The 25,759-nt window shown below is 34.4% G+C and overlaps 2 protein-coding genes across 2 annotated transcripts; one reads left to right on the top strand and one right to left on the bottom strand.

Annotated features, from left to right (window-relative positions):
* The first annotated feature begins 6,230 nt into the window (after positions 1-6,230).
* LOC142982003 (UDP-glucosyltransferase 2-like) lies at positions 6,231-14,963 on the top strand. The gene is made up of 9 exons (XM_076128229.1): positions 6,231-6,368; positions 7,502-7,654; positions 9,158-9,260; positions 11,165-11,348; positions 11,670-11,864; positions 12,594-12,816; positions 13,497-13,713; positions 13,999-14,218; positions 14,657-14,963. Exons 2-9 carry the CDS (start codon positions 7,502-7,504, stop codon positions 14,922-14,924), a joined length of 1,563 nt encoding a protein of 520 aa, XP_075984344.1. The 5' UTR covers positions 6,231-6,368; the 3' UTR covers positions 14,925-14,963.
* Positions 14,964-19,176: 4,213 nt separating this feature from the next.
* On the bottom strand, positions 19,177-25,759 carry LOC142982167 (UDP-glucosyltransferase 2-like). Its single transcript, XM_076128547.1, has 9 exons — positions 25,611-25,759; positions 25,089-25,249; positions 23,454-23,541; positions 22,365-22,557; positions 21,607-21,804; positions 21,098-21,317; positions 20,389-20,608; positions 19,921-20,140; positions 19,177-19,485 (listed from the first exon to the last, which is right to left on the bottom strand). The coding sequence occupies exons 2-9, from the start codon at positions 25,236-25,238 to the stop codon at positions 19,209-19,211; spliced, it is 1,566 nt and encodes a 521-aa protein (XP_075984662.1). The 5' UTR covers positions 25,239-25,249; positions 25,611-25,759; the 3' UTR covers positions 19,177-19,208.

Below are 25,759 nucleotides of genomic sequence, written 5' to 3'. Positions count from 1 at the left end.
TATAATATTAGTATGGAATAGTATGGATTTATAGGAGCAGTACACATTTCGCCATAACATTACAGCATGCAAATATTAATAATAGGAATAGTTAACAATCGAATTCGAATTTGATTCTGTCAAGAATGAGCCGACTGGTCAAAATACTCTGTATAGTCTGTATAAACAAGTACTAATATTTATCTTCTACTCATTATGTTCATGATAATAGATAGAAGTCTATAATATACCATATTGTAAGAGATAATTTTTGCAGCATCCGATCTTTAAGAAGGATTATTTTAACGCCTTGTTACGATTTACCTTGTATTAGACTAAGACGACCAGATATTTCCTTAATTGGAAAATTTGGCAATTGATTAACCAAAGGTAGTTTATATGACATAATTATGTACCTAGGTGCTGAACAAAAAAATCACCAGAGCTAGGATAAAACCAAAGATATAACTTAAGCGAAACGTAAAAGTCACTTAATTAACACGTAATTTTCACATTAACTTTCGACTAGCTTTAGTTTACCACGTAAATCTAAAAATGTATAAGAAAACATAAATCAATCATTATCCCGCTCCTTACTTTTTGATTGATTGTTGTAATTTTTATCTGAATCATTAGCTCGTAAAATGTTCTAGATAATTTAGAAACTAGAAAGTTAGTAGTTTATCTTACAAATCATATCTTGACTAATGACCTATGCCTATAGAGAGTAGTTTAATGTGAACGAAGCTGCTTTATAAGGACTTCGCTTAGCAAGTAGCTTACAACTACGCTTCTAAATTCATTATGTAACAAATTCATGTTAACATACAAACATACATACATAATGTCACGCCTTTTTCCTATAGTGGTAAGCAGAGACCAAAGAACGCCACTTTGTATGATCCTTACAAACTTCCTTTACCTCATTCACATTCATCTTGTCAGGACACAGGTACACATTCATACAGGACCACCGGTTGCGACTACTACGTACTTGACTTTTCATAGAAACATTTTCCTTCTTTCTTTGCTTTCCTTTCTTCTATCTCCTTTCAGTAGCCTGCTGTTATTGCTGTGGTGGTGCACGACATTTTTCTGTTGCTTGGACCATAGAGTGCGGGTTAAGCTGTTGTTCCCATCCCATACCTTAGCCATGTAAGTTGGTGTTACTATATCAAGGGTAAAACTTAAAGAATAGCTGTACCTCTAGGTACTACTAGCTGACCCGTACATCTTCGCTTGCGTCACATTCATATTTTTTTGCACTCTGCTCCTGTTGGTCGTAGCGTGATGTTATATAGCCTATAGCCTTCCTCGATAAATGGGCTATCTAACACTGAAAGAACTTTTCAAATCGGACCAGTAGTTACTGAGATTAGCGCGTTTAAACAAACAATCAAACAAACTAACTCTTCAGCTTTATAATATTAGTATAGATATAGATTATAGATTAAACAGTCTACATTATGCTTGATTGCTTAATTTTACTCCACTTTTTATAATAAAAACACTATGTTAAGATCACTATTATTTCTTAGTTTCATTTCATTGTAACATCAATTTAAATTAATGCACTGAGCGAAGTCCGCTTCGTTCGTGTACTCACCGCCTAAACTTTGACAAATGGTTTCTTGGTGGTATACATCAGTCAATTGCTTCAAGAAGATTATGTTCAACTAGACTAGTCAATTTAGATTTTTAGTAAAACATTTGCTCGATACGACTTTTCTTAAATATTTTCTTTCTATTGTAGTGATCTATTTATTGCACAATTTTTGATATTTATAAGTTTTAATAAACAGCACCAATATAATTTAATATAATAAACCAAAACCTCGGAAACTTGTAACTTATCAATTTGTAGTCCGTAACCTTTGTGCACTAAATGTTTTGGCTGAAAACTTAGTTTGCTGGTAAAAAAAAGTTAAACAACAAATGAATTGTTTACATACTTATACGTTTACCCTTTACAAAGATACCTATTAATGTAACGGTGTGAGACATTTTTTTACTTAAAACATGAGTGAGTATATGCATAGATTGCATAGGTATAACTCAATTATAAAGTAATCTAGTTTTTACCCGCACTTGCTTTATAATAATACCTACAAAACTGGGTATGTCCGTGGTTATCAACATTGAATACAAATCATAATTCACTGCGTGCGGCCGTGTCGTGCGTCAATAATGTTGCATTAACGCCCAATGAACACTGAATCACAGTAACGAATTAACTGCCAGACCCAATAGTTCTAATCAACGACTAATTTAAACATGGACTGGTTTCAAAACTATTCGGGGAGTATTCAGTCAAATTATGGACATCGAAATCTATTGTAAAGGTATATTTATGTCTCTCATAACTATACTTCGTAAGGTGGGAATGCTATTCTTCCTTATGAATGCTCAATTTCGCTTGAATGAAAGTATGTACTATGTTACTCACGAAAAACTACAGAATTAATGTGGATGTTTGCTACGCAAATATTTTCTTAACCGAATGGACATTATGTATGAGATACTGTTTACACCGTGAAATCTTTCCACGCGTATGCAGTGAGATAATATTATTATTTTACACAGGAGAATCTTTAAACGAGTATAAAACAGTGCTTTAAATTAATAGCAGAAATAGCTTATCCCAAATTAATATAAATTCTTAGTTGACGATAGACGAAGTCTACAGCAGCTGCTGCTCTTCTCTTCAAAAGGTAAAACTTAACTTTATCATTATTGAATTATTAATTGCACTAAGAACTAGATTATTTTATACTTAAATTACAAATCTAGATTCCTAATAGTTTGAGCGCCTGAACAAAATATAAGACGCCGTGAAATAGTGCAGTCCGCTCACAGATTGCTATGAAGATATTGCCAGGCGTTTCAAATTGCTTTCCACTATAACTGTACATGCAAATAGAAGGTATAAGATCTAAGCCTCAGAGACGGGTTGAAATGAAAAGCTTTATAATTAAACTGACCGCTGAAGAGATTTGTGTCAGGTTTGTAGAATTAACGAACAAAATGTCTAGACTTTCATGTCAAGTTAGATTATAACATGTTTAATATTAAACGACAACGAATTAACATAGGGTTCTTAAGATTTTTGCATGGAGTGTTCCATAAACATACAAGTGTGGTGAAAATAATTACAAGCTATTAGTAATCGTTACGATATTATATTTAGCACGACGGCGACGTTATTTAAAAATGTTGAAATTATTGACTGCCATCTGAATTGTTTCCAGTTGATTTAGCTGTATATTGACTAGAATACAGAATATTATGTTACCAAAAATACTTTTGCCTTAACCCGGTTTAGAAGGCAGCGACGAATGCTTTAATTTATTAAATTGAAAACAATAACAATTGATAAAAAATAATCATGAAAAAATCTAATCAACGTTTTAAGGAAAATCAACTCGGTGATCAATGCTGAGACTAATTTATGTAAAAAATATTCAAAACAATATTTTCATTTATCCAACCTAAAGCAGTTTTCTTAACAAACTAAGGGTAAGCTACCCCAGGTATAAAGTATTTACGATGCGCGCAAATTACAAAATTCAATTAGAGTAAATTAATTATGCATGCCAGGAAGTTCCGCGGAACTCGGGGCAAAAAATAATAAAATATGGAACGTCAATATACTTCAAATTCAAGGAAGACGAACAAGCGGTTTGGGAAGTCAGATATTTTTTTATAACGGGATTGAAGTAAAAATCTAAATTTTACTTTTTCTCATTATGATAGTCGATATATGATTCAATGGCTTGTGTTTATCTTATGTATATCTTTGGCTGTTACTATGGGATTTTGAATATATAAATTCAGATGTAAGTATAGTTTTTTCATTTGTCTGATCAGGTTTTTAAACGACGGGAAATATGGTTGAATTCTTTGATCACCACCCATCGTTATGGGAAAATGGCGCGATTTCGATGCATCAGTTACGATATTTTAGGCAAGATGTATTTTATTTTATTGTCACAAAGAATATTAAAACGTTTTTTACACTATATTCGACTTATAAAGTCGAAAAGATAAAAATATCAAAAGCAAATTTTGACACACAAATACGAATACACTCGCTATTGAGAAACAACGTTAGCGTACTGATTTTCCTGTTCAAATAAACATTAAAGGAAAATTTTCTAGAATATACCTCTATCTGATTATCAAAATTATGAATGATGTAACAACACAACTGGGTTAACTCATTCCTAAACTATCAATTTACGCTACACGAGGTCGATAATATTTTATCTCAAACACATAGTAATGTTATGTACCTATGATAACAGGTGGTAATCTATGTATCAATTGAGTACATATTTGGTCATGATTATTTCACATATTATGAGGTACTACAGGCCGCCCGCGACTTCATCCGCGTGGAAGCCCTTCCCGTGTAAATCCCAATCCCCCGGGAACTTCGAAATAAAAAGCCTAGTGTTATTCTGGGTCTCCAGCTACCTGTATATCAAATTTTATCGTAATCGGTTCAGTTATAGTATTCGCGTGAAAGAGTAACAATCATCCATACATACATACATTCTTACACTCTTTCGCATTTATAATATTAGTAGGATTATTCGTGATTTGGTGCATTGCGGTCATCGAGTAATTTAACAATAGGTAAATGTCCTTATTTAATAATCTATACTAATATTATAAAGCTGAAGAGTTTGTTTGTTTGTTTGAACGCGCTAATCTCAGGAACTACTGGTCCGGTTTGAAAAATTCTTTCAGTGTTAGATAGTCCATATATCGAGGAAGGCTATAGGCTATATGTCATCACGCTACGACCAATAGGAGTAGCGTAACAGTGAAAAATGTTACAAAAACGGGGAAAATTATGATTATCTTAAGTGACGCAAGCGAAGTTGCGCGGGTCAGCTAGTATAAGATACATGTGCAATCCCTATCTAAACTAACATCATCCATGTTAGGTCGATGTTTCGAACTCGTGGCAACACACCAACGGCTATTCAAAGCTATGTGTGCATTAGAAACAATTATCACCTGTTCTAAGCGTAAAGGAAAACATTGTGATCAACTTTAGATGCTTGAAAGTTCTTTAACACGTTTCTTGAGAGCAAGCAAAGTCCTTACACGCACTTAGCTAATGTGGTGGACTCTAGGCCTAACCGCTCCCTGCCTCTCAGGAGGAGAATCCAGCAGTGAGTCATGGAAAAATAACATTAATTTAGCTGTTCGATACTATGTGCAACATATTATAACCTAGATCTAAATACCTATAAATTACTACGAGCTATCCTCTAATAACAGGCGGCTTGCCTTAAACCATTCGGTGCGTAACCCGTGGTCCACGGTGGTAAACTTTTTTACACACATTTAATGAACATAATCTTTAGCCCAGTTTACACAAGAATCATAGAATGAAACCTTCCTCATGTATTCGACTGTCTATTCATGGATTCTAAATACATTCCGAAGATTTGAAAATAAACTCAGTGTCGAGCTTTGTTTACATTTAGCAGTAAGATATGATCAAAGCAGTGATTTCTTACGTACCACTATCGATTATATTATTGTATCGAGAAGCTTTTGAATGTTTTTGTTTGAAAACCCAATGAAACACACCGAGTAGTATCAAGCGTCAGAAAACACTCTAAACATATATTATAGCATAGTAAAATAATCAAACAACAATACCGACAACCGGCTTGCTATCGTGAAATTTTGTATGAAAATCTGATCAGCGCCTCTAACGAGCGTCGTAAGAACTATTTTGGCAGTACATTTGAAATGTCAAACTTTAGAAACTTTTTACTGTACAACTGTAACGAATCGCGCTACTGAAAGTTTTTGCTAAGATGTCATTTGAAATTTGCCAATAGCTGAGCCATGATTACGACAATTTATTGCCCCACTGATGTTTTTATTGATTCAGAATCAAGTGATCATCATTATCAATTATGATATTTTGACAGATAATAAGACAACACTTTGGGTGTACGTGACAATATTTGTAATTGTGTGGAATAAATTATGAATCAACCAAAAGGATTAATTTGGCTCGCGTGTCTGGCTCCTGGCCATACGAAATTATGCAAACAAAACATGACTTCACTACATATTTTTCTGACGTAGATACAAATTAAATAAGTTCACGATGACTTTACAAAAGATTTGATCACATATAATGAGTAATAGAGTTCATTTTACATTGTCTATAATCTTTAATAATAAGATTTAGATGCTATTTATTAGAGCGTTGGGCCTTACAACTTGTTAATGATCGGAGTGCGATGGACGTGTGGGTGTGATAATCGGTATTTTTTTATTTTGATAAGGTCGTAAAAGTACTATCGAAGTGTTATCGTAACGTACTAAATTTATTGTAGTTGCAGAATTCATTCACAGTGAGTATAATTTATTATCGTAAATTTGTCTTGTACAGCTACTGCAATTAGGTTGTTTATTTACGATTATAACTTTTGCGACCGGCTTTATAAGTGTGGCATTTTTTTTAAAGTAGTAAATATCCTATTTCAATATATAATCGTGGAAATAATTTTTCCAGCTTGTTGGTCAATTTTTAGGATATGGAGTGTGTGTAGAAATCTTTTACACCTTTCATCGTAACCGGCTTAGCTGAGAAAGTGCTATAAACAGGCACATAAATAAAGCTTCTTTCGGTTACTTCAACGTCAAAATGGAATTTAGAAATAATAAAAAAAGTATACAATATTATCAGATATATCAAATAATTACTAGTCTCAGATCATAATGCTAGCTAGTTTAGTTATTATGAACTCTTTAAATTGCAAATAGATGGCCTTGACAGTCAATCAAATGTGAACAGGCCAAAAATATAGTCAACTGATATTTGTTTAGAACGCTTCCTGTTTGTGAGGCCGCCGTGTAATGTTCTCGAGTGTCTACCACATGTTTTGAATTAACAACAACGCTCGAAGGCGTGTCTTATTAATGGCATCACGCAATGAATGAATTACTTCTTTTTATTTGTATTTTTTTTAGTATAATCTTGACTAATGTGTGTGCAAAAGTTGTACACGTTTGGTCTAAGACAGCCAGTTTTATGTTGTCATATGTGACACCTGTGCACCACACAGAATGCCAATCTTTCGAAAATCGCGAAAATGACGACTTAAGATAAACAAATGCGTCTCCTGGACTAAAATAGAGTTCTTTTCATAGCAGAGGCAAATTTCATATTTTTTTAACGTGCAATAATATACAATTCTGATATGAATGCCCATTAAAGGTACAGTGGTACACACAGCATGACATATAAATTGTGGGTAGTGAGTTCGATGCACAGGGAAAATTGTTAACATACGTTTTTTGTTTTCTTTTATTATTATATTGTTGACTGAGATCTACACCAAATCGGGACGAGGTTTTCAAAGTTTTGAATACTTGGCTGTCGGATATAAATGTCATATTTTATAACAGCCTCAATACTAAAATTAACAAAAAGTGAGTCATAAATGTTTACAAACAATTCAATGCTTCATATTTTTATTTTCAGATGGCGAACAAAATAACAACGGGCTTACTGTTGTTAACGTTATTAGCTTCGAATGAGGCTCTTAAAATATTGATCAGTTTTCCTATGATCACGAAGAGCCACGGTATATTGGGACATGCTGTTGCTGACCGACTGCTAGAAGCTGGTCATCAGGTAAGAAAATGTATTATATATGGATGTATATGCCTTCGCTAAAGAGATTTTTTATTGAAAGACTTATTACGCTAAACGATTGAACCTCGGATCATGATTGCTCGGAAAGAAAGATCTTTGGGAGTCCCCGTCCTCGGTGGATTAAGCCAGGAGAACCTCATGAGTATTTTGGAGTCCAGAAACAGTTTTATCACCGACCCGCATATGCTAGCGTGGTAGACTTATGGGACTGTTGACTGTGAGAAGACCTCTTTGCCTAGATAGAAAACAAAAGTCACTTCTTGTTTACTTATTTATTTATGTTGGTACCAGTGGTAAATTATTGAAAATTTTGTGCACCCGGAAAAGTTAAGCAGTTTTTGCCAGCTAAAAAAATCTTGTTAAGTACGTGAAATAAAGTAAACATCCCATAAATACAAGGTTTATCTCATTACCACATAACTTCAACGAATAACACAAGTCGACAAAAAAATTTTTTTTTTTGAGCCTGTGTTTTAGGGAATATTTTCTGATAATATATATCAAAAGGAAAACAGGTACAACATTAATAATAAATTAAGTTTGCTTTTGTACTATATATAACGAAACCTAAATATAAGGGGTTATGGCAGATCTTTTGAAAAGCCGTTGCATTTATGATGCAAAACCAGGGGTGAGGGGGTTGGGGGTGTGAAGTGAGTGGTAGCAGAGTATCATGGCAGTATGCGCGTGCGCGTTCTTAAGGAATAACGTATTTTTTTTGCGTCACGGGGTCTAAAAATGGCATCGAAAAAGTGTAAAAACTACGTGGATACTTTTTGCTACATTTGTGATGAATTTATTAAAGTGAAAACCAATAAAATTTGTTTATCATCAAATAAGGCATTTTGTGAAGCATATGAAGCTTGCTTTAACATGTCAGTACGAAATCAGGATAAAATATGGGCACCTCACTTCTTGTGTAATAACTGCAGAAACACTTTAGAAGGTAAGAAAATACTCCTTATATTTAATGAACATTTATATGCCTATATACATATTTTTTTAAATATACATAACATGTGTACCTTGTTAATTAATGTTATTAATATTTTTTTCAGCCTGGTACTGAGGAGAGAAAAAAAAGATGAAGTTTGGAGTACCACGAATATGGAGAGAGCCTACTGACAAGTCAAGTTCCTATTTTCACACAAGAAAAACCAAAAGGATTCATTTCTAAAAAAAAAATTATATCCTTCTTGTATTTTGTGTTTCTTTATGCCTTATTTCATCATTTAAATTAATAAAAATATATAAATCATAACTTTTTTACTCTTATGTATTTATAATTGAATGTAAAAAAAGAGCTTTTCCATTAAAATTTAAAATTCGTTCTTAAAGCTACAAAAGCAAACTTTATTAGATAAAAATATTATTTCTATATTTAGTTAGGTATACGTAATCAAAATCAGAGGTACAGAACTCAGACTCAAAATTCGTGTTGACCAATGTAATTTTAATTATAGCTTTTATTTCTTATTTTAGGTGACGCACATAACTACGTTTCCACGTGAGAAGCCAACCCCAAACTTGACCGATTTTAGCGTAGCTCATGTGACCTTGAAGCTTTTGGAAGAAATGAATCAAGGTTTGTTTAACAAACTGATATACAAAGCTCCTATTGGGTAGTTGATTGGGTTAACGAAAACATATTAAACTTGTATTCTTAAAAGGTTCATCGAAATCGCGCTGCGCAATTTTTTTGCGTCAATAATGTTTAAATTGTAGTTATTGATACCAACGAAAATAAGACACTGTGACGTCACTATGTCATATTTCTATACTTAAATATGTTTTTGACATTTCGTAAAGAGTAGGTAGCACCAAATAACTATACTACAATTGCCGTATTGCGTAATTGTGTAATTTAAAAAGCAATATATTTAGTTATTAACCGTTTCAATAATGTTGTCCAGTACCTCGATTCTGTACAACTATCGAGTACCAACAACCGGCTAGCTATCGAAATATTGACATTTAGAATGTACTGCCAAAATGTTTCCTACGACACCCGCCAGAGGCGCTGATCAGATTTTCAAACAAAATTTCTCAATGACAGTTCGGTTGTCGGTAGTCAATAGTAGTAGAGAATCGAGGCACTGAAAGCGAAACACGTGTCTTTCGCATTTCAAATGTATAATATATGTACACATAGACTTTATTTTGCAGAATTAACCTTTCCAAAGACATTCTGTAGCTACAAATTAAAAACACGTAACAATCATTTATGTATCGTACAAATTAATGGCTGAACACGTTCAGTAAATATCATGTTTTGCCAATATTTATTTCATGTAAGTATTTACTAAACGTGGAGACTGTAATGACAACCTATAAGTAAATTTCAACTCTCTTATTTAGCTAACACAACATAAATTTATTAAGACTTTATCCCGAGTGAAAGATTTGGGCTAAAGAGGTACACTACTTTGAATACCGAAGATACCTTAATTCACTGAAAGGCAACATGCTTTTGTAAAAGATAATGCAAAATTTAGAGTACTTTCTCCCCGTAGCTCATATTTTTGTTCCAATCAATATCATTTTTACACGACAATACAAAGGGAAGCTATTGAAGAGCTCGTGGCTTAGTTTGCAACAGCCGCACGGATCGATCTCTGAGGTTAAGCTACGCTTGACGAGGTTGTTCCGTGGATGGGTGACCATCTTATACATATCGAGTTCCTCCGTGTTTCGGAAGGCACGTTAAATTGTGGGTCCCGGCTGTCATTTTCGAAGATCTTTGACAGTCGTTAACAGTAGCCAGAAGCTTGAAAGTCTGACAACCAGTCTTACCGAAGTAATTAATACCCAAGTAACTGCATGGGTTGTGGAGGTCAGATAGGCAGTCGCTCCATGTAAAACACTGGTATCCAGCTGCATCCGGTGAGACTAGAAGCCGACTCCGACATAGTTTGGAACAAAGGCTAAGCTAATATAAATATACAAAGGGAAGCTATTGTGTAATGAAATCTTAAGACAGAATGATATCAAGGACTATTACTATACTTATGTATTTTGTAATTTTAGAAGAAAACCGCGGTAGATATCGTTTATCGTCATATTTTACCATCGATCTTTTTATTATATTTAATTACTTCCTCGATGCTTATCACTGTTCTGTAATAGCATTATCAAACCTTTGATTTCATAGGTTTATTAACAGACAAACAGGTGTTGAAGTCAAGGGCCAATCTGATAAACATACTTAAAAAAAAATTATCAAAAGAAATGTCAAAATTCCATCTGAGAATCTTATTCTTATTCAGAACAAGTAAAACCAGTAGGCTAAGATGTATCTCGGTTGACAACTGGTGCAAGTCAAATTGATAGTCAATATTCATTACATTGCTGCTTTGATGCGATGTGTTAACCACTATAATCTAAGAGAGAAAACAATGTACAACAATGTGATTCAAATTGTTGTCAACTGAGATACATAAGCTCCCGGGCCGTATCTAATAAATAATAATAATGTAATATTTTTTTCAGATGACATTATGACAATGAAAAATATGATCGGTCAAGGGAATTTCGGAGACAGTTTCATGTTCCCTTTCTTTGCGTTTTTAATGCACAAAAAGATTTTAGAGGACCCTGCTACGCTAAAACTCATAAACGAGGAGAAATTTGATGTAGTTATTTTAGAATATTTCTTCTCTGAACTGCTTACTGGGTAAGTAACTATAACAGCCTATTTATTTATTTTGCATGTAAGGTGTACCCTCCGCGGCTCCAACATACAGATAGTTAACATTAACTATTCATTATTTCTAAAATTCCATTCATTATTTTTTAAATTCTTTGTGTACAAAATGGCCGATTGCCACCAGGATAATAAAAATTGGGGTTAGAACACCCTGCCTTTGTGGTGCTTTAAATCTCTCGTAACGTTAGTCTAAAATGCCTCTAATTTATTACAATAATAAAATGCATACACTATTGCTAGTTTCAATCAAACTACTGTAATTAAATAATGTAATTTTTATGTTTCCAGAATCCCTGCTCTCATGGGAGTTCCTTTGATCTGGTTCTGTTCAACAGAACCTCACTGGCAAGCGCTGAGACTTATTGATAGCATACCCAACCCTGCGTACAATGTCGATGTGTTCGCTACATATGGCGCCCCGTTAGACTTCTGGCAGAGAGTTGACCAGATGTGGAGGACTGTGACGAAGTTTACTAAGATTAAGTAAGTCACACGGCATTTATAAATGTTAGTGTAGGAAAGAATAAAAGTCACTGAATAGTTGGATGTGTGGATGTGAATGATGCAAGGGAAGTTAGTATGGATCGTACCAAGTGGTTTTCTTTGGTCTCAGTCTAACCCCACGGAAAAGGAATTATATTATGTACTAGCTGACCCTCGCAACTTCGCTTGCGTCACATAAGAGAGAATTTTCCCCGTTTTTGTAACATTATTCGTTGCTATTCTGCTCCTAATGGCCGTAGCGTGAAGTTATATAGTCTAAAGCCTTCCTCGATAGATGGACCATCTAACACTGAAAGAATTTTTCAAATCGGACGCGTAGTTCCTGAGATTAGCGCGTTCAAACAAACAAACAAACTCTTCAGCTTTATAATATTAGTATAGATGAATGTACATTCCCAGAGGTAAAAATGTGATAATGGCCAGTCTGGGTTAAATACAGCGAGTATCTAGCTGGTATCTAAACATTCTGCAAAAGAAGATTCATTATATTGTTGTTGTGTGTATCATTCTGTGGTTGTCATATTAATAAAGACAACATTTCAAGTATTCTTTATCCAGTAGCTTAACGGCTTTTATACTGATAATATAATCATAGTCGGTAGATACTGACTTTAAGTAAGAAAGTTCAATGACTTCTGCTGACTGCACTTTAGGTTCAAGATTGGCGCAAAATCAACAAAAAAAAAATATCGTTTATATTATTTTCAGTTTCGGCCTAGTCCCAATGGAATGGTGGACGTACAACAGTGTATACCCGGAGATTGCGGCTAAGAAAGGAGTGACATTACCTTCGTACAGTGAAGCAGCGTACAACGGTTCATTTATGTTCATCAATTCACATCCGTCATTAGGAGGCGCTATACCGTTGCCGCAGAATGCATTCAATATTGCTGGTTATCATGTTGCTGATAAACCGAAGCCTCTGCCGAAGGTAGATTATATTATATTGATTTGTTTTATTGCATAATTAGGCTTAAAAACTAAAACTAACTAGGTAACTTATTGAAATGAAATTAATTTGTTTATTTGCTCAAAATATGGTAATTTACAGATGTTGGGTCCAATATTTGCCTGTAGGGTATTTTCTTCGCAAAACTGTTGGCAAAGCAACACGAGAAATCGTATATACTCATGGGCAATATAATCTGACCATTGTTGGAATTGTCTACAGCTAACGACTACCACCAATCGGCTAGCTTCCGAAAAATGTTCTACGGTGCATTTTGAAATGTCAAATTCTGGATACTCGAAAGTACCGACTTTAGAACATCACGGCACGAACTTTTATTGATAAACATAAGGTGCCTTTACACTCACGCTCTATCGCGCGTGATTAGGAGCGTACAGGATTACGCACGGGAAAGACGGCGCGCTCATAGCTCACGTTTTTTTCGCGGGCTTGACAGATGAGCGCGGCGCACGCTCTTTTCTTACCCCTTGCACACCCTTTATACGCATGCTTTCACGCGCGTGTGTGTAAAGGCCTATTGGCTCTGATCGAATTCTTATTTAAAACTGACATGCTATGTGCAACTTTATTTCCTTTATAAGGTAAATTCTTAAGGTGAAATCATAAAAATATGCTAATGAAATCATAAATTGTTCCTTCAGGATCTTCAAACCATAATGGATGAAGCTAAAGACGGAGTGATATACTTCAGTTTGGGCTCGTTCATGAGCAGTGACGGCATGACTGATGAAATGAAGGCTTCCTTCATTAACATGCTTAGCAAATTCAAGGAAACTATCATATGGAAATTCGACTCTGAAATGGAGGCACCTGCTAACATTCATTTTGTCAAATGGGCACCACAACAAAGTGTGTTGGGTAAGTAATCTTTGAAATATAAAACAAATGCAGTACCCAATAAAATATCTTTTGGTATATTTATCCATCAGTAAAATAAAAAAATAGCTGGACTTTTAAATCCTCATAGGGTACAATTTAATACAATTAGTTAACCATATTTCCTTGAGTGTTATTCCCACTTTCTGAACCACTGAAACATAACTGATCTTTTGGTTCTGATTTTTTTTATCGGACTGTAAATATTTAAAATGTACATATATCTCCAATGTCCTCTTTAATAAACCACATATTTTTTTATTCCAGCTCATCCAAACCTTAAACTCTTCATAACCCACGGCGGTCAACTCTCACTTATCGAAGCAATGCACTACGGAGTGCCACTGGTAGGAATCCCGCTCTTCGCAGACCAGTACATCAATATGGCCGCAGTCGAACGTAAAGGTGCTGGAATAAAGGTTTCTTTGGCTGAAGACATGGCCATTGACATGGAAGTGGCCATCAGGAAAGTGCTCACTGATGATTCGTAAGTATTTTTTAAATTAGACTTTAATACCTTCTATTAAGTAGTTGAGCCACGTGGCTCCGAACGCACACAAACTCTTATGCCCCATTTCAGCCATTTAACGGATAGTTTTTGGATGTAACAGTTATGCCTATGCTTGATTTAGAGTTAACTTCTTGTTGTGAAGCAGCCAAAAATGGTTGGCATTTATAATACTAAACGTGTGGAGTTTTATATGCCTGAATTCATCAATTAATTCGTAGATTGTTGGTGCCAAAAAATTGGTGGTGTTAACCTTGGTGCCAAAGGTTTTTTAGGGCACTTTTGTTTTCTTGTAGTCTCTTAAGAACCGTATAAAGCTTTTAGAAGCCTTTTCTAGCTAAGCTAGTAGGAGCTAGTAAAAGAGTTGCAGTCTACTAAACATATTTTAGTCATCTAATGGCGTATTTTTCATTACAGCTACAGAATTAGAGCCAAAGAACTCTCAGAAATATACCACGACCGTCCAATGAAGCCTGGTAAAGCGATTTCTCATTGGGTTGAGTACGTGGTCAAGACGAGAGGCGCTCCACATTTACGCTCTCCTGCTCTTTCCGTTAATACGTTCCAGCGACTTCATTTAGATGTATTGGCTTTATTTGCATTAGTAATAGTTGTAGTGTGTAAGTTTGTTAAATTTGTTAGAAAAAGTCTGACTAGCACTCCTAAGAAGAGCAAAACTCAGTGATTGTTAAATAGTTTAAAATAAAAATATATGGATTAAAAATTTGACAGTATTCTTCGTTTTATTGTAATAGTTAAAGTTAAAGTATTCTTGTCTGCCGCTGTAGACTGAGAGTTAGTGTTAATTATAAAGTTCGATTCCCGGGTTGGGAAGGAATGCTTATTCCTATTACACGGGACTAACATTGTTACTGGCAAAACGCGATGTGACGTATCTCTTTATTACCTCTGAATATAAAACTAGAAGTATACAACCTGCAAGCTGGTGCTTTACAAAGAAACGATGTTATATATAAAACGAGCTGACCCGCGTAGCTTCGTTCACGCTTTTTTAACTCTCTATAAACCTTTTCACAGTTACCAGGAGATCATGACTACTTGCTTGCTAGACAACTAAATTTTTTATAGATTTAGCTTCAAAACCGATGGAGTTTCATAAAAACTTACCCCCCCCCCCTTTTTTTTACCCCCGTTAAGGCAGAATTTCCAAAAATCCTTATAGCGTCATTCTTAATTTCTAACCATATAGCCAAATATTAATTTTAAACGAATTAGCTCCAAAACTGACGAAGTTTCATACAAACTCCTCTCTTTCTACCCCTCTTAAAGAGCGAATTTCCAAAGAAAATAGCCTATATGTTAGCGAGGACTAATAGCTATATAACAAATTCAATTTCATCAAAATCCGTCCAGTTGCTTTTGCGTGAAAGCAAACAACAAACAGACAGACAGACAGACAGACAAAAAAATAAATCATATTTTTGGCTTGTATTGGTTGTATGAAGATTCCCCATCTTAGTTTTTCTTTAATATCTATAATGTACAGAGGACATGAGGTTGTTATAAAAAATTTATACTCAAAATTATTTATATCAATTATATCTCACGTGCTAAGGCATATCCGCCATAAAACAGTTGCCATGACAACGGAATTTTGTTAATTCAATGTCATTATAATATTCATTATTCGCGACTTCGTTCGCCACCTGAATTTTCCCGGGAAATGCGTTATTTTCCCGGGGTAAAAAGTAGCCTATGTCCTTTCTCGGGTATCAAAATATCTCCATACCAAATTTCATGCAAATTGGTTCAGTAGTTTAGGCGTGATTGAGTAGCAGACAGACAGACAGACAGACAGACAGACAGACAGAGTTACTTTCGGATTTATAATATTAGTATGGATGTAAGTAAAAGTTGAAGTAACAGAGGGCTAATCTGAAAATCAACGTTCGTATAGGACTTTTTTGACAGTGGTTGTACAGTCACTACAATACCGTTAAACGTTGCCTGATGACGCCATTCAACTGACTTTGTACTTCCTACTACTAGTAATTCCTATTGTTTTTTTTGTCTACCGTCAATCACTACATACTCTCGTGTCATACTCATGCCCATATAGATAACTAACTGACCCGCGCAGCTTCACTTGCGTCACATAAGAGAGTCATAATTGTCCATTTTTGTAACATTTTTCATTGGTACTTTGCTCCCATTAGTCGTAGCGTGATGATATATAGCCTATAGCCTTCCTCGATAAATGGGCTATCTAACACTGAAAGAATTTTTCGAATCGGACTAGTAGTTTCTGAGAGTTGCGCGTTCAAACAAACAAACAAACAAATTCTTTAGCTTTATAATATTAGTATAGATGATAGTATTATCACTATGCATGACAACAAAAACAATCTAATTACGTAGTTATAATATAAAGCAGATCAATCAGCTTCTAGATACAATGTTATCAGTTGCATTTAGCATAAAAATCTTATACGATAAGATAGCAAAATATTTAAGATTACCAAAAGTTGTTGCCCAGATTTGGCTTAATTAAAATGTTTTGTGAATGAGTCAGACCGTAATCAGTCGTTCTTGCAAAAATATGAACGAACTAGACCTAAGTGATATTAGTAAAGAACAAACTTGCTAATTCACCTTGCTCTGCCTACTGCTTGCAGCCCTTCACTTGCCGTATACCTTATACTAATATCATCATACTATCTGTTATAGTGTTATTATTATGCTTTGACCCCTACTTCTGTTGCCTCACAACAACCGAGCTATCAGCGCCCCTACCGGGTGTTGCAGGAACTAATTGTAGGGAACTTTTTTAATGTCAAATTCTCGTTAATAGGGGTGTTATTTTTAATTTTATAACGTGGTATATACCTAAACCTACTTGAAAAATTAATTCAATCGGAGTACTTACACGAAAGGGTTGCTTCAGTTTTTTTGTACATCATGATAACTACCCGATATTCAATACTAGTATAAGTCAAATCGCTCCTCTAATATTTTTCCATAAGCTGTATGTATGTCTTTAATAGCCGGGTTCAGACTGAGCGCAGCCCCGCGAGTCAGTATCTTGGTCCCTCTCATTTCGGTCTGAAAGAAAAGAGACCGAGCTGCCTCGCGAGCGCGAACCCGGCAAATTTCAAATGAGCCACAAATTAATACGTGCTAGCAATATGCACTTTCAAAGATTGCACAAATTGCACTTGAAACGATATGTCACGATTAAAATATCGTTAATATTTTTATCATGACATTTTTTCAAGTGCAATAGAACCAAAAATGTTCAGACTAATTACGCAAACTGGACACTTAATAAACTCCATACAACTTTTTCAAACAGCTAGGAAGTCATTCAAGCTTAATATTATCAATATACTTCTAACCAAGTACCACTTAGTATTATCAATACCATTCAATATGGCATTGACTACGGTCCTTTGCACAATAAGTCTAAGCACGTAGACAGACATCATTATCAATAAAATACTTATCTATCAATAAATTATTGAAAATAAGTATTGATAGCCAGAATCAACGTAAATGATTAGGCTGAAGTGGAAGTAGAACGATCTTATTATTATCACTAGATAACCATTAAGCAGTAGCAGTGATAGCCGAGTGGTATAAGTGGACACCTCCCACGCAAGTGGTCGCAGGTTCGAACCCGAGGCAACACACCAACGACTTTTCGAAGTTATGTGTGTATTAGAAATAATTATCATATGCTCCAACGGTGAAGGAAAACATCGTGAGGAAACCTTGCATGCCTAAAATTTGTTTAATACGTTTATTGAGGGCATGCAAAGTCCCCAACCCGCACTTGGCCAGCGTGGTGGACTCAAGGCCTAACCCAAAGCCTTTACGGGAGGAGATCCTTGCCCAGCAATGGGACAGTAATGGGTGAAATTCATTTATTTATTTAACCATTAAGCAACCACTGTTGTGTTGTGATGGACTTGTGGTCCATCACAACACAACAGTACAGTACACAACACAATACAACCAGTAGCGCGATTCTCTACAGTCGGTACTGTCGAATATCGAAACTATGACAGTTAAAATGTACTGCCAAAATAGTTCCTTCAACGCCCGTGAGAGGCGCTGCTCAGATTTTCATACAAAATTTTTCGATAGTTAGGTTGTCGAAAGTTGATAGCGGTAGAGAATCAAGCTTCTCTCTATGTTTTATAGTAAATTGATGTATGAAATAGTACTCTATTGACTTGCAAGTGTCAGCACTCAGCCATTAGTCAAAGAAAATATTTTTTAGAAGCTCGCTTGTGACGCTGACTCGCTTGTTATAAATAATAATAGTTAGAAATCGGTCCACTAACCACATTGTACTGCTTTTTGACATCATTAACAATCATAGAACACTTAAATCTTAATGAATAATATACTGTAACTGACCTCAAGAAACTGTTGGTGAAAACCATCACCATGAAAATTTATTCAGTAGCTTTTGACTTTATTATTAACATACAAACGACCACGACGGCTCGTTTCACGGGACCTTTTTTGATAATATATAGCTATCAAACAATAAAACCTATATAAAAAGGTAAACGTGTTGGATCATTACTCATAATTACTGTTTCAAAACAAGAAGTAAATATTCTAACTGGAGATAAAATATGTTTACATACAATTTTGTTTTACTATTTGATAAAAAATCTACCGACACTATGTGACCTTAGCATAGAACAGTAAACATAACACAATGATTAACTTATGTTACTTTGAACTATTACATAATCTCCACAATACAACACGGCATTAATTTTTTTTCCAACATTTACTGATTTTTTTAAATCTCTGATATTCTTTTCGAAACATAGACTTTGTTATCCGTTTTGCGTATATTTATTTTACGCTATTACATGAAGGAGTTAGAAATACTTAAATGAATTTAGGTTTATTACTTTGTACTAAAGCAACTGTAGAAAAATAATAACAAAAGGGTATAAAAATTAACAACAATATTTAATTATTTACCTTAATTAGTTTTCTTCTTATCCTGTACATTCTTTGAAGAACAAAATGCACAATATACAAGCTTCAACAATCTTACCAATACAAATAAACATACTAAAACAACAGCAAGTAGATCTAAGTAAAGCTTTTGATAGAATGGCACATGGAGCGCTGGTGAACGAAGATGCGGCGCTCCTTTTGTTTCAATAACATGCTTCACGTAGTGAGCCAGCAGTTTGCCCGGTTTTTCTGGACGGTCGTGGTAGATGAATGATAACTCCTTGGCTTTCTCTGCATACCTGCAGAAGATATTATTTTAGATTTAAAAAAACTCCCGCACTAAGATTCGACCTTGTGTCGCGGGAACTGTTATATCCAGACCCGAAATAACTAATTATGGATTATACAAATAATTTTATAGTGTGGGAATCAAACGCACCACCTACCGTCGTACTATTAGTGGCGTTGCGACCACCTTAACCACAGCACCATAGAGGCCGTCTAGTAGATAATTAAATTATTTTGCCAATATTATGATAACATGTTTAGATGAAGGCAGCGACTTTGAACTTAGTTGTGTTTGAGTAAACTGTATACATACCATTGCTATATATTTCGGTGTGATTCAAGGGACAGTATTGATCCTCACCTAGATTTCACAAGTTTTGAAAAGTAGGTGGCAACGTACGCACTTGCTATTAGCGATATTATATCTAACACAAATTAATACCTACTTTGGATTAGTAGTCATCTTATTGATAGCTATCTTCAGATCATCGGCCATAGTGTAAGAAAGGTCCACTTGTAACGCAAAACCTTTTTGTACAGCTCTCACGACATTGATGAACTGATCTCCAAAGGCGGGGATTCCGATGATAGGTTTACCGAAATGTATAGTTTCAGTCGTTGACAGAAGACCACCGTGTGTGATGAAAAGAATAGTGTTTGGGTGAGCTAGAAAAAAAACAACAAAATATAAGACTTTATATGCTTAGTTTTTTTTAAGATCGACTTACCAAGAGACTTTCAGCGTTTGATAAATGTATCCATTTACATTTAAACGATTTGTTTTATGCATTACGAAATTTTACTGTGCAGGATTTTTAAGCAAGATATCCAATGTATTTTACTGAAGGATAGAATCTTTATCATATTGGAGTACTTTTTCAAAATCATTTGTTGCATTGAGTACGAGTACTTACACAAAATGCCCTGTTGCGGTGCCCACTTCAAGATGTGAACATTCGTAGGTCTATTTGGTAAATCTTCCTCGAACTTCCACAATACAGTGTACTTCAATTCTCCAAACATTTTAAGAAGGCTTGTCTTAATCTGCATTGGAATGTCTTTGCTCTTTAAATTCGAACCCATACTGAAGTAAATGACGCCATTTTTAGCGTTATCCAAAAGTTTCTTCAAGTCCTAAAAATATATAATTTAAGTATTGGAATTCGTAAAAGTTCATTCTTACTTACATAAGTGTATGAATAATTTAAGTTATAAATAAATTGAACACGTCAAAACGGTTCAATACATTTGTATGGTAGTCTGTTATGCCTATGCTAAACGTCAGACATGAGTTGTTATACAAATAATTATTTTAGCATCAAACGGGGTGAGGTCACCATTATTTTATTAGTATTCAAATACCAAGGAATCAGTTTCACAAAATCACATCCATACTCCATACTAATATTATAAATGCGAAAGTAACTCTGTCTGTCTGTTACTCAATCACGCCTAAACTACTGAACCAATTTCCATGAAATTTGGTATGGAGATATTTTGATACCCGAGAAATGACATAGGCTACTTTTTACTCCGGGAAAATGACGCATTCCCATGGAAAAAATCAGGTGGCGGACGAAATCGCGGGTAATAGCTATTTAATATAAATAAAGATTAACTTACTTGAGGCAGAGGTTTTACTTCGTCATCAATATGATATCCACAAATGGGTATGTAATTCTGTGGAATAGGAGCTGGTTGACCCAGAGACACGTGAGAGTTGCCCAATATGAGTGACCCATTGTAGTGAAGGACATCGTAGGGGGGAGGAGTTCTTCCACGCTTCACAATGTAAGGGCCAAAGAGCTCTTGGTAAATTTGACCCTCGATCGCGTTTGTGTACCTGGATTTATTAGAAGCTTTTTTATTAAATGATGTTTGTTTTTAAAATTACTAACCTAAAAATTACGCTAGCACTATCACTTTTCAATGTCAAAGGTGACTTGGGCAAGCTTTTTAATTAAAAAGACGATAGCACTAAAACTCAATTACATGCAAAAATTTACAATTGTACAAAATAATAAATAAAAATTCAATTCTATAGACTATACAATTTAAAAGCCATACTTTAAAGTATAGCCAGTAGTTCAACACATTATCCAAAAAACTAAATATTCTTATTGAAAACTTACATGTATCTATAATACTGCACTTTCAATTGAGTATACAATTCGGAGACACGCTGCCAGAAATTGAAAGGGGGCAAGTTGGTTGAAATGGCGTCGGAACTATACGCAGGGTTTAAAGGTTGGTCGATCAAGTGCAAGACGTGCCAGTGGACGTCCAAGCTTGAGGACCAGATGTAGGGACAGTTGAATACTGCGGCAAATCTAAAAAAAAGGCATCCAAATATTGAACTACGAAAGCAAATTGTTTGTATTCAGATTTTAAAGAAAAATATTTGTCAATAATTATTGTGATGATAATGAGTGTTTTTGACCATCAGAACAAGTAAATTAGTCACTGTGGAAATAGACAACATCTCGTTACCATTGGCCTGTATCCGTCTGTTGCAGATGATTTAGATCATGACAGATAAAGGGACAACAACACCGACTCTCAAATACATCAATAAAACTATTACAATTTAAATCTGTAATATTTTATTTTTCTTTTTTTAGAGACAACTCCCGCGCTAAGAATTGCTCATGAGTCGCAAGGACTTTTACAAACATACAAACAACGGACACGAAGTACAACCAGACCCGAAACAACTATTTGCGGATCCCACTAATAATTGTTCCGTGTGAGAATCGAACCCACGACCTCTCGACGCAACGGTATCGGCGTGGCGACTTAAATTGCGCCACGGAGGAAGCTATTTAAATCTGTAATAGGTTTTATTACATGAAATTCAGAATCATCTATAGCAGTGTCTTTATCAACTTACCCAATAGTAACTTCAGAGAACAACCACTCAACGATCACCAAGTCAAACTCTTGTTTGGGATCGTTCATTAATTTCTGAACATTTGGATTTTCAACTGTCGCTCTTCCGATGTTTGTCATAACATGGAACAAAGCCATGTGATCGCCGAAATCAACCTTCTTCTCCATTATAGCATTAATATTCATCATCTCCTCTGAAAAATTGGTCAAGTTATAGTCAACTGATTATTTTCTTTATCTCAATCCGTTCCAATCATATTTTTTTGAAGTTGATACTAGCGACTAAAATCATTTAAAAAATCTTAAAAAAGTAGTTTTAGTTTTTTCATACCTGTCGTGATAGGGTGTATGTGTTTTAATAAATAAACAAAACATAGCTGCCCAGTGGTCGACATCCGAAAGTGGTATTAGTCTGTTTCATTATGAAGATACAAAGCCCAAAGATTCGTTAACAAGTATTTATATTTATTCATTTTACGGACTCAAAAAAATATTCATCCAATGATTCGTATGCAGTCGTTACTAACTAAGATAAATGATTATGTATAAACAAAGTTCAACAATGATTGCCGATAATTACTGTGTTTAGAATAAAATTATAATGCTTAATAATGACTTATGATTTATGCTAACGAATCGTTACAATACAAAAATAAATAGACATGTTATTGTTATATAATACGGTACAAGATTTTACAAGATCTACGTATTACATACGCACACGACTCTATAGTTAGCTTGCGGTCACGGCCGCATTTTTTTTTACAGCCTGTAGACAATCGACTGGTGAACGTTTGACATATAAAATTACTTGTAAAATATTTTTTGCAAATATCCGCTATAGGCGCATATATGACTTTTTCATACAAAATTTGTGAATAGTCAAAACTTCAAGTAATCCATTTTTGTCTCTAAGTCTGATTGAGTGTCCCACTGCTGGGCAAAGAACTCCCCCTTCAGTTACAAATCCTTCTACTTCCTGCAAGATCCGACCAGTTCTTCTCAAATTTAATATTAGATAATAATAAATGCATTTCACATGCATTTATCTATATTAAATATAGATAGCGTTCTTATGTAGTATTCTTACCAGGCATCGCCTTGAAGTTGTCACTAATATCGACCCAGTGAAGTTTAGGAGATTCAGGTTTGTAAGGAAACGGTGAAATGTATGTCACCTGAAATAAAAAAACAAAATAAAGGGTAAAATTTTTGAAATACACTCGCGTTATGACGATGTTACAAATGGTTCCGGCCTTGGCAAATGCTTTTATAATTAGGACGTTCAGTAAATAAAAACCTTTTCAAAATCTACGTATAATGCAAATCATGTACATACCCTCAGGTAAAATAGTACTAAGCCACTTAGCCTGACTAGACAATCGTATACGTCTCCTCGTAATAAGCAGTCTCATATACAATCACTCGGATCACAGAAGCAAAACAAAAGTTTTCAAACAAATATTTTTTATAGATCCAGTAGTTCGTGATCAGCTTTACACTGGAGAGAACCTTTCAATAATCTAAAACGTTGAAATACTTAGCGCCACATGTTTCAGGCCAAAGGTCTAGTCTGAAACTAAGCGACCTATTAGACCCAAAACTAAAACTAAGGCTTTAACTTTAATACGTGACAGAGTTTATACAGATTCTCCAAATTGAGAAATATTTAGAAAATAATTATTGAGTAAAGGAATCATTTTATTAAGAGCCGAAGCAACACACCAAACACATTTATAAGAAACTTTTCAAAGTTTACTTGTCACTTCTTGTTTTAAATACAAAATTCAACTGTAATTAAATGGCAGTCTAACTGCACTACAGGTAGTTAGGTTTGTAAAAATACTACTAACGTAAAAAATACGATTTTACATTATTATTATTATGGAAAATAACCGTACTTACCTGCATAACAAAAAAATATACTTCATGTAAACGTCAGTATTTAATAAGCAAAGTCAAAGTTAATGGCACAAAACTACTTTGATACCAAATTGATGTTTTTCTCATAACTTCCGCATTTAGAACGAACAAATAACAACAAAATGTTTATTATAAGATAGTGGATCATATCATCAAAAATCGAACCCTCGACCCGAATGGTTACTAAGCATGGAAGTGATCAAATTCATATTCGCAATTGTTTACAAATTATATGGTTCAAAGAACTTAAAGAATAACTATGTATCACATATTTGGCCGTTGCCAGACATGCAATATTACTCCATTATTACTTTCATAATTATAGTCTAGTGTATTAATATGTAAAGTATTTGTTACGACTTACCCATAAGGATAACATACATATCATTTTGTATATAACTAGCTGACCCGCGCAACTTCGCTTGCGTCACCTAAGAGAATGGGTCAAAATGTTCCCCATTTTGTAACATTTTTCGTTGCTTCTCCGCTCCTAATAACCGTAGCGTGATGTTATATAGCCTATAGCCTTCCTCGATAAATGGGCTATCTAACACTGAAAGAATTTTTCAAATCGGACCAGTAGTTCCCGAGATTAGCGCGTTCAAACAAACAAACAATCAAACAAACAAACTCTTCAGCTTTATAATATTAGTATAGATTATTTAAAACATAATTATCATTTTACTCAATAAAATCCGAAAAGGCACATAATATAATGGTCAAAGCGTAACCTTCTAAACCCATACATCATAGACGCTTTCCCTAATTCAAACTTAATACAATAAAAAATAAAAGCACGTACCTCATGGCCAGCATTAAGTAAATGCCTAACGATTCCATCTCCCAGGATGGCATGGCTCTTCCCTGGCAAAGGAAACACTACCAGGATCTTAGAGGCTTCACAACATGATATCACAGCCAGGATGGACAAACACAACTTCATTGCCCACATTATGCACACCGCTTAAAATAAAAGAAAAAGAAAATTAATGCTAGCTTAAAATTTATTGATCGATACAAAATAAGATAAAGTGAGAATAGTCCCAAAATTAAATCAATAGACATGAATTTGAAGTTCTAAAACTATGTAGACTAAATAAAAAGTTTTTTTTAGATATGAATTAAAATTTCAATAAATGTACCTAATTTTTTGATATTCTACCATCATATCTGTAAAAAAATGAATCTGAAATATTTTCCTCTTTAATTTACACTAAACATAATCTCAATTTAAACTTTTAAATATACAAGTATCCATATTTCTCAATTATTTAATAAAAGGCTAAAAACTAATTAATTAAGGAATTGCTAATATATATTTTACCTTTTAAATCTAATAAATGAGACGCAATTAAATTAAATAAACCGACACTCAACTAAGAAACTATCAACAAAGTTCTCCACATCAACACTCAATAGAATAATATCTTATTAATAGTTAACATTATCAAAGCCTCTTGAACAAGCACTTGG

This window comes from Anticarsia gemmatalis, chromosome 21 (genome assembly GCF_050436995.1).
Source record: "Anticarsia gemmatalis isolate Benzon Research Colony breed Stoneville strain chromosome 21, ilAntGemm2 primary, whole genome shotgun sequence".
Classification (NCBI taxonomy): Eukaryota; Metazoa; Arthropoda; class Insecta; order Lepidoptera; family Erebidae; genus Anticarsia; species Anticarsia gemmatalis.
This window is presented reverse-complemented; position numbering and strand designations above follow the sequence as displayed.